This window comes from Hirundo rustica, chromosome 5 (assembly GCF_015227805.2).
Source record: "Hirundo rustica isolate bHirRus1 chromosome 5, bHirRus1.pri.v3, whole genome shotgun sequence".
In the NCBI taxonomy this organism is placed as follows: Eukaryota; Metazoa; Chordata; class Aves; order Passeriformes; family Hirundinidae; genus Hirundo; species Hirundo rustica.
This window is the reverse complement of record NC_053454.1, coordinates 69,226,995-69,240,106: the sequence shown is the minus strand read 5'-3', so window position 1 is coordinate 69,240,106 and position 13,112 is coordinate 69,226,995. Positions and strand designations below refer to the sequence as shown.

The following is a 13,112-nucleotide window of genomic DNA, read 5'->3' as shown; positions in this document are numbered from 1 at the left end:
CTTCAGCTTTTTATACTGTGTTTTTAATATGAGGTTTCTGTTTCATACATTTTAATTATTTCTTTTAAAAAGTCATTCTCCTGACGAACTAATTTTGACATGGTCTTCTGTGTTAAGAAGTTGAATTTAATTTTATTTTTAATTGCAATTACGCAGTGAGTCAACTAAGGTTCCTTCCTAAATCAAATCAACTTCCTCGTATATATTTTTTTGATTTATTCATTTAATACATGATTAATATAAAGTATTTATCCATTTCTGCAACTAGCGCTCACTTTCTTTTTGTTGTTCCTGTTCTTTGCTATACAATTGTAAGCTAAAACACCAAAAAAAAAAAAAAAAAAAAAAAAAAAAAAAAAAAAAAAAAAAAAAAAAAAAAAAAGGAGGGGGGAACTAAACCAGTGGAGCATTAGAGCATTACTCTTGTTTTGTAGAAATTTTAGCTTTCAGGTTCAAGGAAAAAAAGCAAAACTAAATCTGGATTCTCAAGTGTGGATTATGTAATAGTGCTCATTTATATTGGTTACTTCTGATACCTTACTTCCAATTGTTTATGTCCTTATACTGGAAAAGTGCAAAATATAGATCAATGTCTCTACGTAAAGTCACTGTTCAACAAAACTACTCGTGTCAGTGTAACAAAATCAAAGATTCCTTAACTATCAGTAAAATAAGCACGTCACTGCTGTTTGAAATTAAACTCCCAGGCCTAGAACAAATTAGAACAGAACTACCGCTGTGGTGTCACCAGGTAAGAATCATCATTGCGACATCCACACTGCACCAGAACCCATCTGTGGTTAGACCATCTAAAGATGCTACCAAAATTGTCAAATTAAAGTTAAATTCTTAACTGAGGTGACAGTGATTAAATCAATACTGCTAGATTGTGCCTTAGCGCTAAAGAATTTTTCATAGAAAAAAATGATGGAAGACCTGTTCAGAAAAGACTGAAAGTGTACTGAAATTTCACACTGGTCTTTAGAATATGACTGGAAGATTGGCACATGACATTTTAGCCCCCACAAAATAAGCTGATTGTCTCAGGACAGGTTTTTAGGAATGCCTTTCTCATATCAGAACTGGTAGTCAAATTTAAAGTTGCCAGTAAAGTGAATCTACAGATTAAAGTGGTAAAAAGACCTCTCCTAAATGAGTAAAAATACCAGGATAGCCAATTAAGGATGGAGGAATGATCTGTCTGTGCTGAGAATGATCTGTAACAAAGATTTTCACATTTCAGGACTGCCAGCACACTACCCCTCAGAACAACAAAATGCTTTAGGAAAATAAATAAATATAACAGTTCAGAGAGATTCTTTTCTCTTTTACCCTCAATCTGCTGTCCTAAAAGACCTCTGTTGCTCTAAAAAAAGGGTCGATATTGCAGTGTTAATGTCTTTGGCTTATTTGGATCAGATAAACATCATAAATTCTTCAAGTCAAGGAAATTACAGCCTCTAATAAAATACAGAACACAGCAAATAGAATGAAAAGACATATTAGATCAAAGTGCTATTCAAGGGTTCTACAGCTGGCTCAGACTCCAAAAGGAATTATGAAAATCTTTTCGAGATCTATCACACTCTTTCATGCCACATAACCATAGTCAAAAGGTGACTAAAGTAGGAGGCAAGATTTTGGAATGAGACAGAAGGCACAGAGGAGCACTGATGAGTCAATACCATGCAGGCTGAAAGATATCAGACCAAAGGCTCTTCTTCCTTTCAAACTATGTAAACAGCTACATCAAAATAATATACATACTGTTTATTCATAAGATACTTCTCAATTGTAAAAAGAAGATCCCAGGACTCTTCTCTCAATTTAACTCTAGGCTTAGAAAATATTAGCCTCGGCAACGTCAATGTTTAAACCATCCACCCAGGAAAATTTTGAAAATAATCCAGCATCAGAAAACAAAACTGAGCAACTCCCCCACTAATATTAGCTGTCACGTTTGTCGCGGACAATGATGTCACACTGAAAACAATCATGATTTTGTCTTTTCTAAAAAAGCACTGAACAATGCCTTCTTCACTGGTGCCTGAATCCAAGAGAAGCCATTTCCCACCCCCTCCCCCATTCCTAAACTTGTGCCTGCAATATTCCTCGCATGAAAAGCAGAAAGAGCTAATTTTCATTCCCACAAAGGGAACACTTTCATAGAGATTTTTTGGATAGTACTTACTCAAATATGGTGGTTTGTAAGGCGCTCGTGTATTAGACAGCAGTCCATCGAACTCCTTCCTATCCAGACTGTTGTGAAGGGCCTTCTCTTTGCCAAAGGTGGAGAAGGACCTTTCTGCCCCAGGCTGGGCTTCTGGTGTTTCAAACACTTCAGTGTCTGGAACGGAGTCCATGCCAGGTACGTGCAGATTGCTGCGGTAATCTGCAGCTTGGCGTCCATCGGATGGAACAAAGGAAGGCATCCAGCACCGATCTGAGTGGCCCAGTGCTTTACACTCCTCTGTGCAATTGGAGAAGAGATCCATGCCTGCAAGCATGAAAGAAAAAAAAACAAAACTACAGATATAAGCTTCGGCATCATGAACAGCTGCTGACAGATGAGAAAGATTATGCCAAGGAAAGAGAAGTGGAACGAGAAATGCCGTAATAACTTCTTCCATGAGTTTCGCCTCCTCAGCAACAACATGAAAAAAAATCTGGTTATCCAGTCTTCAGAAGTCAAAGACACCCTGTAACAAGCGTAACTAAATGCTAGAATGCAACACACACATACAAAAATAGCACAAGAAGAGCCTTGGTGGTTCTGTCTCACAAAATCACTCGCAGATCTCATCATTTAGAACCCATTCATACAATGGGTTCTGCTTGTAGTTTGATGCCTGTGGTTCACCCCTTGAAAATACCTACCTAAGAACATGAAGGAATTGTTTCTACATACATGGGCATTTGACCAAAGAAATTAAAAATCTGGATTTAGAAATCACAGATTAAATTTATGAAGTGTAACATTAGTGACTCCTATAAAGGAACGATCTTTGTATACTTTGCTATACAGATGGAGCCTATTGATATTAAAAACAGATGTTTCAAAGCAGGAATCGAGTTTTCAAGTGATCAGGAGAGCTTATTCAATCATCACATCACTCTTTCAGTGACAGTTTTCATTGCTGCTGCAGCAGTCCTTGCTATCATCAAGTCATCCAAGAAATAGGGCAGAACCCTATAATAAAACACTGCAATTAGCAGTACAAAGGCACCTGTAGTTCATATGCAATGTGGCTGTGGATACTATTGAAAAAATTGTTAATGCTTCCCCTATACAAGCAAACAATTATCCATGCCAACATGAAAATGTTTGCTTAGAAATCCTTTAATGTTATTAAGATCTCAAAAGACAAGCTATGCTGCTTTTGACTACTTTCAGATCAGCCTTCCAAAGGAATATTTCCTGGCTATGAGTCACTAAGTCGTTGGATTATACTTGTTTTGAGAGGAATGGTGTATGAAATCACAGGGACAGAGTAAAATAAATACCAGCATCACCAAGTTGGTTTGTCCTGCTCGTGGGTGGGATAGAGTCCATTTTCTTTCTAGTACAGTGCTGTGTTTTGGATTTAATATGAGAACAATTTTGGTAACACATTAAAGTTTCGGTAGGTGCCCAGCGGTCCTCACACTAAATCAGGGGCGTTGCAGTGTCCCATGCTCTGCCAGTGAGGAAATGCAAAAGCAGTTGAGAGGGAGCACGGCCAGGACGGCTGATGTGAGCTGGCAAAAGAGTTATTCCATACCAGAGAGCATTATGACCACTGTAGAAACTGGGAGGGGGCAGGCAGGGGCCAGTCACTGCTCAAGGCTGGGCCGAGCATCAATCGGTGGCTAGTGAGCAAGCGTAGTGTGCATCACTTCTCTGTCTTCAATTTCAGTCCTCTCTCTTTCCCCGTTTTGTCATTATTGTTATTATTATATTTATTTCAGTTATTAACCTATTCTTATCTCAGGCCACAAAGTTTTACTTTTTTCTGATTCTCCTTCCCATCCCACTGGGCCTAGGAGAATGAGCAAGCAGCTCTGTGGCACTGAGCTGCTTTTAAACTAATACAATCTTCGACATCATATAGAAAAGCAGAATGGTAAAAAAACACCTCTTTTTCTTTTATTTATAAAGAGAACCGAGCATCCTAGGAGTGTGTCAAAACTGAACTAAATCTGTTATAAACATTGCATTTTACAAGCATGTCATTAGAATTACAAAAAAAGAGAAAAGCTACAGTACTTTTAAAAGAAATAGGAAAAAATTTTGAACAGCTGTAATATAGCACAAAAGGACACAGCCTTTATGCTGTGCCAGGGGAGGTTTGGGTTGGACATTAGGAGGAATTTTCTCACAGAGAGGGTGATCAGGCATCAGAACAGGCTGCACAGGGAGGTGGTGGAGTCACTGCCCCTTGGAGGTGTTTAAGGAAAAGCTGGATGTGGCACTCAGTGCCATGGTCTGGCTGACCAGGTGGTGTCAGGGCACAGGTTGGACTCAATGATTTCAAAGGTCTTTTCCAACCCAGCTGATTCTGTGATTCTGTAGTAAGATTCATGTAATGTAGCTCATTTACCAGGCAACATTGTAAGGAACTGGATTAGCTTGATCTTCAGTGTGAGGGTTAGTATTAAGAATTCTACCATAGTTTTGAACTAAAATTTGAATTCTATCAATAATATTTATGCAATATCTCACACTACAAAAAAAAACATTCTTTTCAGAAAGGAACAATGATTACGAGCTATCAACAAGTTCTTGAGTAAGAAAAGCAATCATTTAAACAGAAAAAAAAATCATGAGGAAATGAGAAATAAAAGCTTTTTATCTCTGATTAATCTCATTTTATAATGACTTTTTAATTTTAAATTAAGCAAAATACAAAGCCAGGTCCAGTTTCGATTAGAAGCTTGCCATGATAATTGGCAGAAGCCTGAAAATAAATTTCTGATCAGTGAACTGTCGAAGAATGGAAATGTGAATTGCAGATATGCTTTGGGAATCGACTGAAGATCATCAGGCAAGGAGAAAAATAGTGCAAATATAAATTCTGTAGTGGTAGTAGCTATCAAAGACTGAAAAGAAATATTAAGATGCAGGCTTCCCAGAAAGAAATTAGTATCTAACAAAGTCTATAAAACTGTGTGTGTGTTTATCTTATGTATCAAAATGTCTGAGGAAAAATATTTTTTTGCCTTTACAAAGATTTAAGGGACAATAAACAGAAAATGGTTATTTCAATTTGCAGACTTCTTGGCAAAACTACATGTAAAAAACAAATAGCCCTATATTTAATAAGAAAAGTGATCACAGTTCATTTTGCTGAAAATGTATCAAGGACAATACTCATTTTAACCTTTCCTGAAAGACAGCAGAAGAAAAACTTAAGGGTAAATATTAATTTCTATTCTTTAATCTATGGGGAGGAAAATATTAGAAAAATATTGTTTTAAGTATATACATTCAAATATATACCCTTTCATTCCCTTCATGGATCTTTATTTCACCTGGAAAATTACCCACCATTTTACTATTTTGTTCTCAGATCAGCTGCTAAACTGCAAAATGTCTCTATCCAACTTTTTTGTTGTTGTTGTTCCCTTTCAAATACTGCTTGTCTACTGCAGTGCACTGAACAGTATTATATAACAGCTTATTACAGAAGAGATGTTATAGCTACTATAAATCAGGATTCTGAATAAACAACGTAATGAACGTAGGGGATATAAAGTGTGAGCTTGTATTGCAAACTTTTTTCCCTCTTTGAGAGGAGAACTTTTAAAAAGAAAAAAAAAATGTACATTGGAATTTAAATATACACTCCTGAAACACATAGCTAAATGCAAATGCTTGTTTAGAATGGGAACAAAATGTTCAGAGAGGCAAGGGTTAGGAATTGTTCCAGCTTGAATCAGTCACAACAGTCCCTGAGAGTTTAACAGGTGCAGAACCAAGCCCTTGGGTTTAGTATATTGACAGAAAAGAAATTCAAATTAGCAGCTTATTTTCAAAATCCCTGGGCAGCCTTGCAATTTACACTGCCTGTGGTACGAATGCTGGCTATTCTTGCCCCACCTTTTTCCTGTGGGTCACAGTACAGAATTTTCTGGTTCTAATTGAAAAACATTTAGCACAGGGTTGGGGAAGGGCTATTTGCTGTTTTCCAAGAAGGAAGGACATATAATGGTAAAGAAGTAAGACAGCACAGAACTCCTTCATACTCCAAGAATCATGCTCTTGAAAAGAAATCATCTTTACAACAAAATGTTCAGCACTTTAAGGCTTCCATCCCATCTCCCCCATAAATCTGGTTATATATATATGGTGTTATATATATATATATATATGATCTTTCTGAACTAAACTATCCATCATAATTACAAGTCCACATCAAAGAAGAAAGCTTTGTATTTTTCCTTATTATGCTGTCAGACCTTGCATGCAGATAACCTGAGATTTTAAAGGTGACTGAATTACGAATTTCCAATGCCCTTTGTGGATACCAACAGACAGCACAGTGCACTGAAGTTCTGACAATGATAAGCATTGCACCATTCCAAATGCAGCATACGTATAACAACTCATGACAAAGGCCACTCGTTCACTCCTATTTGTCCAAGTCTTATTACCACGAGGGCCAGTGGGTAACATGAGCTCTCCCACAACCTTGACTTTGCAGATTTTGAAGGAAAACAATCACCTGCCCCTCCCTCAAAAGCTGCCCCAAATTAGGAAAGATGTTAATTAAGATTGATATCTGAATTACCTGAACTCAGGTGCTTCGAATCAGATAATTGGCAGCCCTGCCATTTTGGAAAGCATGTTCCAATTTTGCTTCCTTTTCATATTTCAACGGGAGAATATCAAAATTTCTCAGTGAGTTTTAATTGGATTGAAAGACTGTTTTGTCAAAGTAAAAAATTAGGCCTAAACCTGTTTTAAAATAATGTGCCCATTCTCAGATTAATTGAGGGAGAAGAACCATACACCAAGAGCAAAAAATGAATGCTCTCATATGCATTACCGGGTAAAAGATGTAACAAAAAATGAAAATGCTAATCAAATGCTGACAAAGTATTTTTTGCAATACCGTTATTGGGAGGGGGTTTTCTCCAACATGTGCCTTTTTTTTTTTTTCCCCCCCAGAACCTTGCCTTTTACTTGGAAATGAATGACATTTCTGTTTCTCCTGTGCTAGTTAGATGTGAGATAGGCATGATGTAAGGAACCGGACCTCCTTTTCAGAGCTCCCTTCCCAGAACAGCTATCCATTTGGTTAGATTATCAATGAGCAAGTTACTCATTTCCCCATGATTCATGTTTTGTATTGGTAAATAAGGATAATGATGTTAACCTACTTTGTAGCTAACTACTGAAGAATTGGACTTCATGAAACAGAGTTAGTATCACTCTTTCTTGCTAAGTAATTGGTGTGCTGCCTTGGATAAAACTGACTTCGTCTTCATCACAACATGGATAAATACTCAAATATCTGCAATACTCAGCTCTTCCAAATCTCAGCTTCAAAGGCCTGTCTGGACCACTGAGATGTGAACAATATTAAGCACACAGATCAAGGAAAAGAGGAAAAAAAAACAATACAAAAACAACAAAAAAAAGCTAGAAATGGCACTTAGCTTTGGTCAAAGCTTTTCTTTTCTAAGCCATTTTCATGTTCACTCTCACTTTTCCTGATATAGGCTTTTTGCCCAAGTGATTTTCAAAGCAGGGCTTAGCTGTCAGTCTGCATAGGCTCAGAGGAAATACTGGTCTTCTCTGTCCCTTAATCACTAAAATTCTTCTTCTGGCTTCTCTTATTCTTCTCCTTATGGACACTGAAATAACACAGCTCTTCTGCCATAATGAACCCTCTTGGCGTTCAGCTAATCTGTACTGAAAAGGTGTGAGCCAGTGTTTCACCCTGCGCCTTTGCATTAGACCCTTATCAATTCCCTTCCTAAAACCCACCAGGAGAAGCCTAATTTCAGGTTTCAGCCAGTCACCAGTGTAAACTGTCCAAAAACAGATCAAAAATGCTGATGCATTTTACGGTATGTACACGGCAGTGCATCTACTTGGCTTCTCATCTTGGGCACTCCTCCCTGAAGTGCCTCTGAGACATCGTGCCAACTCCGTGAAAGGAAGGGTAATACTGTGAAGGACTCTGCCTGGGAAAGCCAAGCAGCTAGTGAGCAACCACATGAAATAAGTTGATGGCACGAGTCCAAATCTTACAGGACAGGTGTCTAATCATACAATTTAAATGTACACACATGCAGAGTATTAATTGGCACCCAAGCTGGCAGTTTCACAAGGGAGGCCAAGAATTTAATCAACCATGGGAAATAAACTAACCTCATGTTCGAGAATTACTCCTACAGAACACAGCTGAAATACAGTGTGTTAGTTAGTAAGAGGTGGAAGTGTTGCGTGAGTTGTGTTTGTTCTATAACAAGTAGCAGCTTTTCTCTCAAAAATTTTCAAAGAAGGGCACAAGTCATCAGAACCTAGGGTTTGAGAGACCCCTCCTCTGTTTACCAAAAGCCTCCTGCACCTCTTCACCTTTGAAAAGTCATTTTCTCAAAATGCTTGGATTACTAACCCTGTCAATGAAACTGTTCGATCCACAAAAAATTAGGATCTTGAGCTTCTCACTCCCTGCCATTCCCTGCTAAAAGCAGGTGACAGTACTTTAGTACTTCATCGGTGTTCAGGTAGGTAAGAACGTGGATAATTATGAGGCATTCATGCAGTACTTTAATGGGAAATATATGAATCCCTTACATGCATTTCAGCACATTTAAAACATGATTAAATCACTTTTAAGAAAGTACATTTTGTGGAAAGGTGAACTATGATCTAATTTCAAAACCCGAGAGAACGTTTTATGATATGTAGAGCACCATAGCTCAGAATTTTCACCAAATAATTGTGCAAGATAAAGCGGTGGCAGCATGATAGATTTTCATCCTGCGTGTTTTCCTCCCCAGTGAGTAACCGACCACAACACCCAGTGTGGACAGAAATGGACTACTACACAATAGCTACTTGTGTGCCACAGGATTGTTCACTAGTGACAGAAGTCTTGTGCTGAACGGTAAAAAAGATGTTTTGCCAGCAGAACATGCTGCTAAAACTGGTGGGGAATGAGGTTTGTCTAGCAGTGTCAATTACCTTCCAAATATTTTTAGATGCTTTTGAAAACAAATATGATGCTGCATAGTATCAGGAAACATTTTGGGGAAAAAAAAAAAAAAAAAATAAAAGGCCAAACTGCTGCCATGTTATCAATCAGTGTGTTTTCCTTCAGTAATTTAGAAAGAATTGATTTTAGAGCATCAGAATGACCAAAACAATTGAGAAGGCATTCTCTAGCCATTTGAGATCAAACTACATTTATGCTCCCTTTTTTCCACATAAAATTCATCACCAAAAGCTAACAGCAGGAGTGAAGTTTTTATGTCAAAATATCTTCTTGTCACTGAGGTAAAAGGGCACATTCTTTGCATCAAGACAGCATGATTTAGCCCAAAACCTACAGGCAAAGTATATAATACGTGTGTAGAAGATTAAAGCAGTTTCTACAGAGATTTGTACTGAAATATTTATTTGGGACTAGCATTAAAAAAAATTATGCATGCAAATTATTCTCAAATCTTAGCACCGATAAATGTATATTGGTGTAGTCTGAGTTTTCGGTTCAAACCATTAATTGTGAGTAGACGAAGCCTAATTGTCAGCTTCCATTACTTACTACGTGATCACCACTGAAGACACAGAAGTTCACAAATCACACCAGATTCTTAAATGATTTGAAATCATTTAAAAGTACAGAATAGCTTTTCTCCACTATTTGACAAAATAGAAGAAGAATTTACCCCACTAAGGATCAATGCCAAGTATTGACAAGTATTCATAGTCCACTTTTAAAATGGAGGGAAAGGATGAAGAACAGAGGCACAACAATAACAGCACAGAATGCATCTGAAAGAAAATAGCTTTCAGTTTGATGTGCAACTATATGATTATATTCCCACCATCAGTCAAATCCAGCCCCTTCTGCAGATGTTTATTCTTTTCTCTCCTGTTTGGTTATTATGGTTCATTATGTTGAGGGACTAAGCTGATTGAAATGTTCATGGAGATGACTGCTGCAGCAAAATGCGTAAAAGAGGGGGGAAAAAAAAGCAGGAATGCAGGGAGGGCAGGAGGAGAGAGAGCTTTTTATAACTCAGTATCCCTGATTGCTGCATCAGAAACAGTGCAAAATAAAGGGTGGGGGGAGGCTAAATACATGGCTTTTTCAAACAACAATAAATCATACGCCATATATAGGCCAAAAATGAAAGAGGCTCTGTGTTCAGATGTAAACTTCTGGCAAGACCTGGTTTGTTGTCAGGTTCTCAGACACAAAATAGACACTCTGTTCACTTAGCATGAAGCCCTGCAAGAAGCAGGGAGCTCCAGAGACTCTTGGCTCTTCTCAAGTCTCATTAGGTCTGCATATTAATGACTTGCAGCAATAGAAAGAGGCCCTGTGGCAGCCTCCTCTTCCCCTGGTGCCTGGGTTTCCCATCGTTAAGGGCACAGTGACTACAGCAGCCAGGAAATAGGGGACATTAACAGAGCAGGAGGGTGAGACAGCACTGCTGTGACAGCACTGGGTCCCCTGCCCTGCTATTTTCTAAGGTGGGGGTCGGGGGGAAAAAAAAAATTAGAAAAAAGGAGAACTGACAGTATTTTGTATGACACGGTTGTAGCAAATCTTTATACGTGACAGAGCACAAAGGAAACAAGGGGAAAGACAGCAGTGTATTGCACAAAGATGTACCAGACCTGTGGAGGCTGTGGTAGGAAAGAAAGCACAGCATTTGTAGCCAAAATGCAGTGGGAGGGTGAGCGTGAATTCTAATGCACAGGCTCTGAACAAATGTTCCTTTCAGAAGCAAACTGACAGTATGAGAACTAAGACAGCAAGCCTTACATATGGGCATAACACTGCAATGTGTGTATTTCCCAAGTGATTCATAGTCTTTTAAAGCCTTTCTTTCCTCTGTCAAGAAAATGTATTTAATAATACCTTATTAACATGGAGACCGCTTGCACTATATGGTGCCTCAATTCGAATTAAGAGACAATCCTCCAGAGATTCTAAGGTATTACACATTCAGAGCACCCAGTGTGTCTCCACTGATCCTCGGCAAAAAAAAAAAAAAAAAACCCTCACAGTCTGGCTGTCATTCAACCATTGGGTTCATTCTTTCCCTTGGGAACTCCTCCTTCAGTTCTCATTGCTGTGCCAGCTGAAGTGCCTACTAAACAGAATTGCTTAACACTTTGAAAGTCTCTAAATCTGCCATAGGATAAAATGCGCTATAAAATGTACCAGCAACTATGTTTTAATGCACAGGAAGTTTTGCTGCAGTGAATGATGCAGTATAACACACTAATACCCACCCCCAAGCAAATGAATAAAGTAAACTCTGCCCTGCTTCGAAAGGAGGTTTGAAATTGCCTCCTTGTCCAGGCAAGTGTAGCAGCAAGCTGAGGTAAACCCAGCCTCTCATACAATAAATACGCTCACCTCATTCATGCCTCTCTCGTACAGTATTCCTTTAAGTAACTGTTCCTTCTAGTCTCCCTACTTAAAGGCCCAATATTTCCATTCTCTTATCAGACTTACCAGAGGATTGACCTCGATTAGTGGCATCATGATCACTGTCTCCTTGCTCGCTGTCTCCATGACCACTGTCCTTAGAGCTTACTATGTCTGCTTCCTGGAATGCAGAACTAGACACAGAAACATCTTTACATTAGAATAAACATGAAAGAGGAACTCATAAAACATTCTTCCGCCATCACATGGCCAAACACGGCGCTGCATTCCCCTCCCCTCCCCACTCCTGCCTGCTGCACGGCTTCCACGGAGGTTCCCTGCCCACCGTAAACAAAACGAGGAATTTTCAGACCTGGGGAGCTTGGCTGGAAAGGACAGCAAGAGTTATTACTCCTCATGGGCTTCATGTAGCCAGTAAAAGTAATTTAGTAGCATTTACTTAAGCTGGTTAGTTGAACTTTAACTCAGTGAGATTTTGTTTTCTGGGAGACGCTATTGAAGGATATCCACGAGTATCTGAGGCACGTTTTAGACTTATACAAACCGAGATTTTGTCATCTTTTCTGCCAGTTTTGAAACCAGTTTAGAAAAGCCATAATTCAAATTTACTCAGTTGCATCTACATACACCACATACATTCGACTTCCCACTGCTTTACTGCTCTGTTACATCTGCAGTAAACACATTCCTGCACCCCATTCAGATTTGCTAGAGCATGCATGAGGAAACCAAGGCTACGGGAGGCTCCTACCTGTTTACTCGTCGGGGTCTGTCAACTAGATAACTGAGCTCAGCACGCTGGTGTTTTGTCTAGGAGAAAAGAAAAAATATTGGGAGGTATTTTAACTCTTGGTATTTCTGTAATCAGCAGCAGAAAATATACAAGGGAGCAGCTCACCGTATTCACTATAAATGGTAATGCTTAGCTGCAAGTAGGACAGCAAAATCTGTTTCTAGAATGTAAGGGGGGAAAAAACAGCTCTTAGTCACACAGATGGGAAGGCACGAGGGGTTTTTTCTGGAGTTTTTTGAGACAGGGTTCTGACGTTTTCCTCGCAGTGCACACTGTTGAGCATCACAAGGACTCCCACAAAAAATTAGCATAACTATTTCTAGAGTTGTGGACAACTTAGATGGTACTGGTATGGTACCATAAGAAAAAAAGAAAAATACATTGAGATACCATACCCTCAAGTCATCAAAAGGCAGCAGAAGCCGTGAGTTTTATGGACAGTTTGAGGCAAGGTCAGTGCTACAAATCAGTATTAGAAATTTCACTGCAAAACGTAATGCCTTAGAACACACCATTTAAACCACCTTTGTCAGACTGGACAACATTCAGGTTTCAGTGTGTGAAGAGAGAATGTGAGGTTTTCACCAGTGCACAGGCAGAGAGATGCTGAAAATACATATGAGCTAACCCAGCACAAAATGATTAATGGGGGAGTAACTCGCCATGGTAAATGCTTTGATAAAAATTCTCTGCACACC

The 13,112-nt window shown here is 38.8% G+C and overlaps 1 protein-coding gene across 5 annotated transcripts in view; it reads right to left on the bottom strand.

The window, feature by feature from the left end:
- The window catches only part of PCDH10 (protocadherin 10), a 138,948-nt gene that overhangs the window by 121,388 nt on the left and 4,448 nt on the right, over positions 1-13,112 (bottom strand). For all 5 annotated transcript variants that reach the window (XR_005700777.2, XR_005700778.2, XM_040063979.2 and 2 more), the window contains exons 2-4: positions 12,373-12,431; positions 11,688-11,794; positions 2,192-2,497 (exon numbers count right to left, since the gene is read on the bottom strand). Coding sequence is in view for 3 of the 5 variants with exons in the window: in XM_040063979.2 (XP_039919913.1) it covers positions 2,192-2,497; positions 11,688-11,794; positions 12,373-12,431 (472 nt within the window). In the remaining 2 variants the exon portion in view is untranslated. The remainder of the gene's footprint in view (positions 1-2,191; positions 2,498-11,687; positions 11,795-12,372; positions 12,432-13,112) is intronic.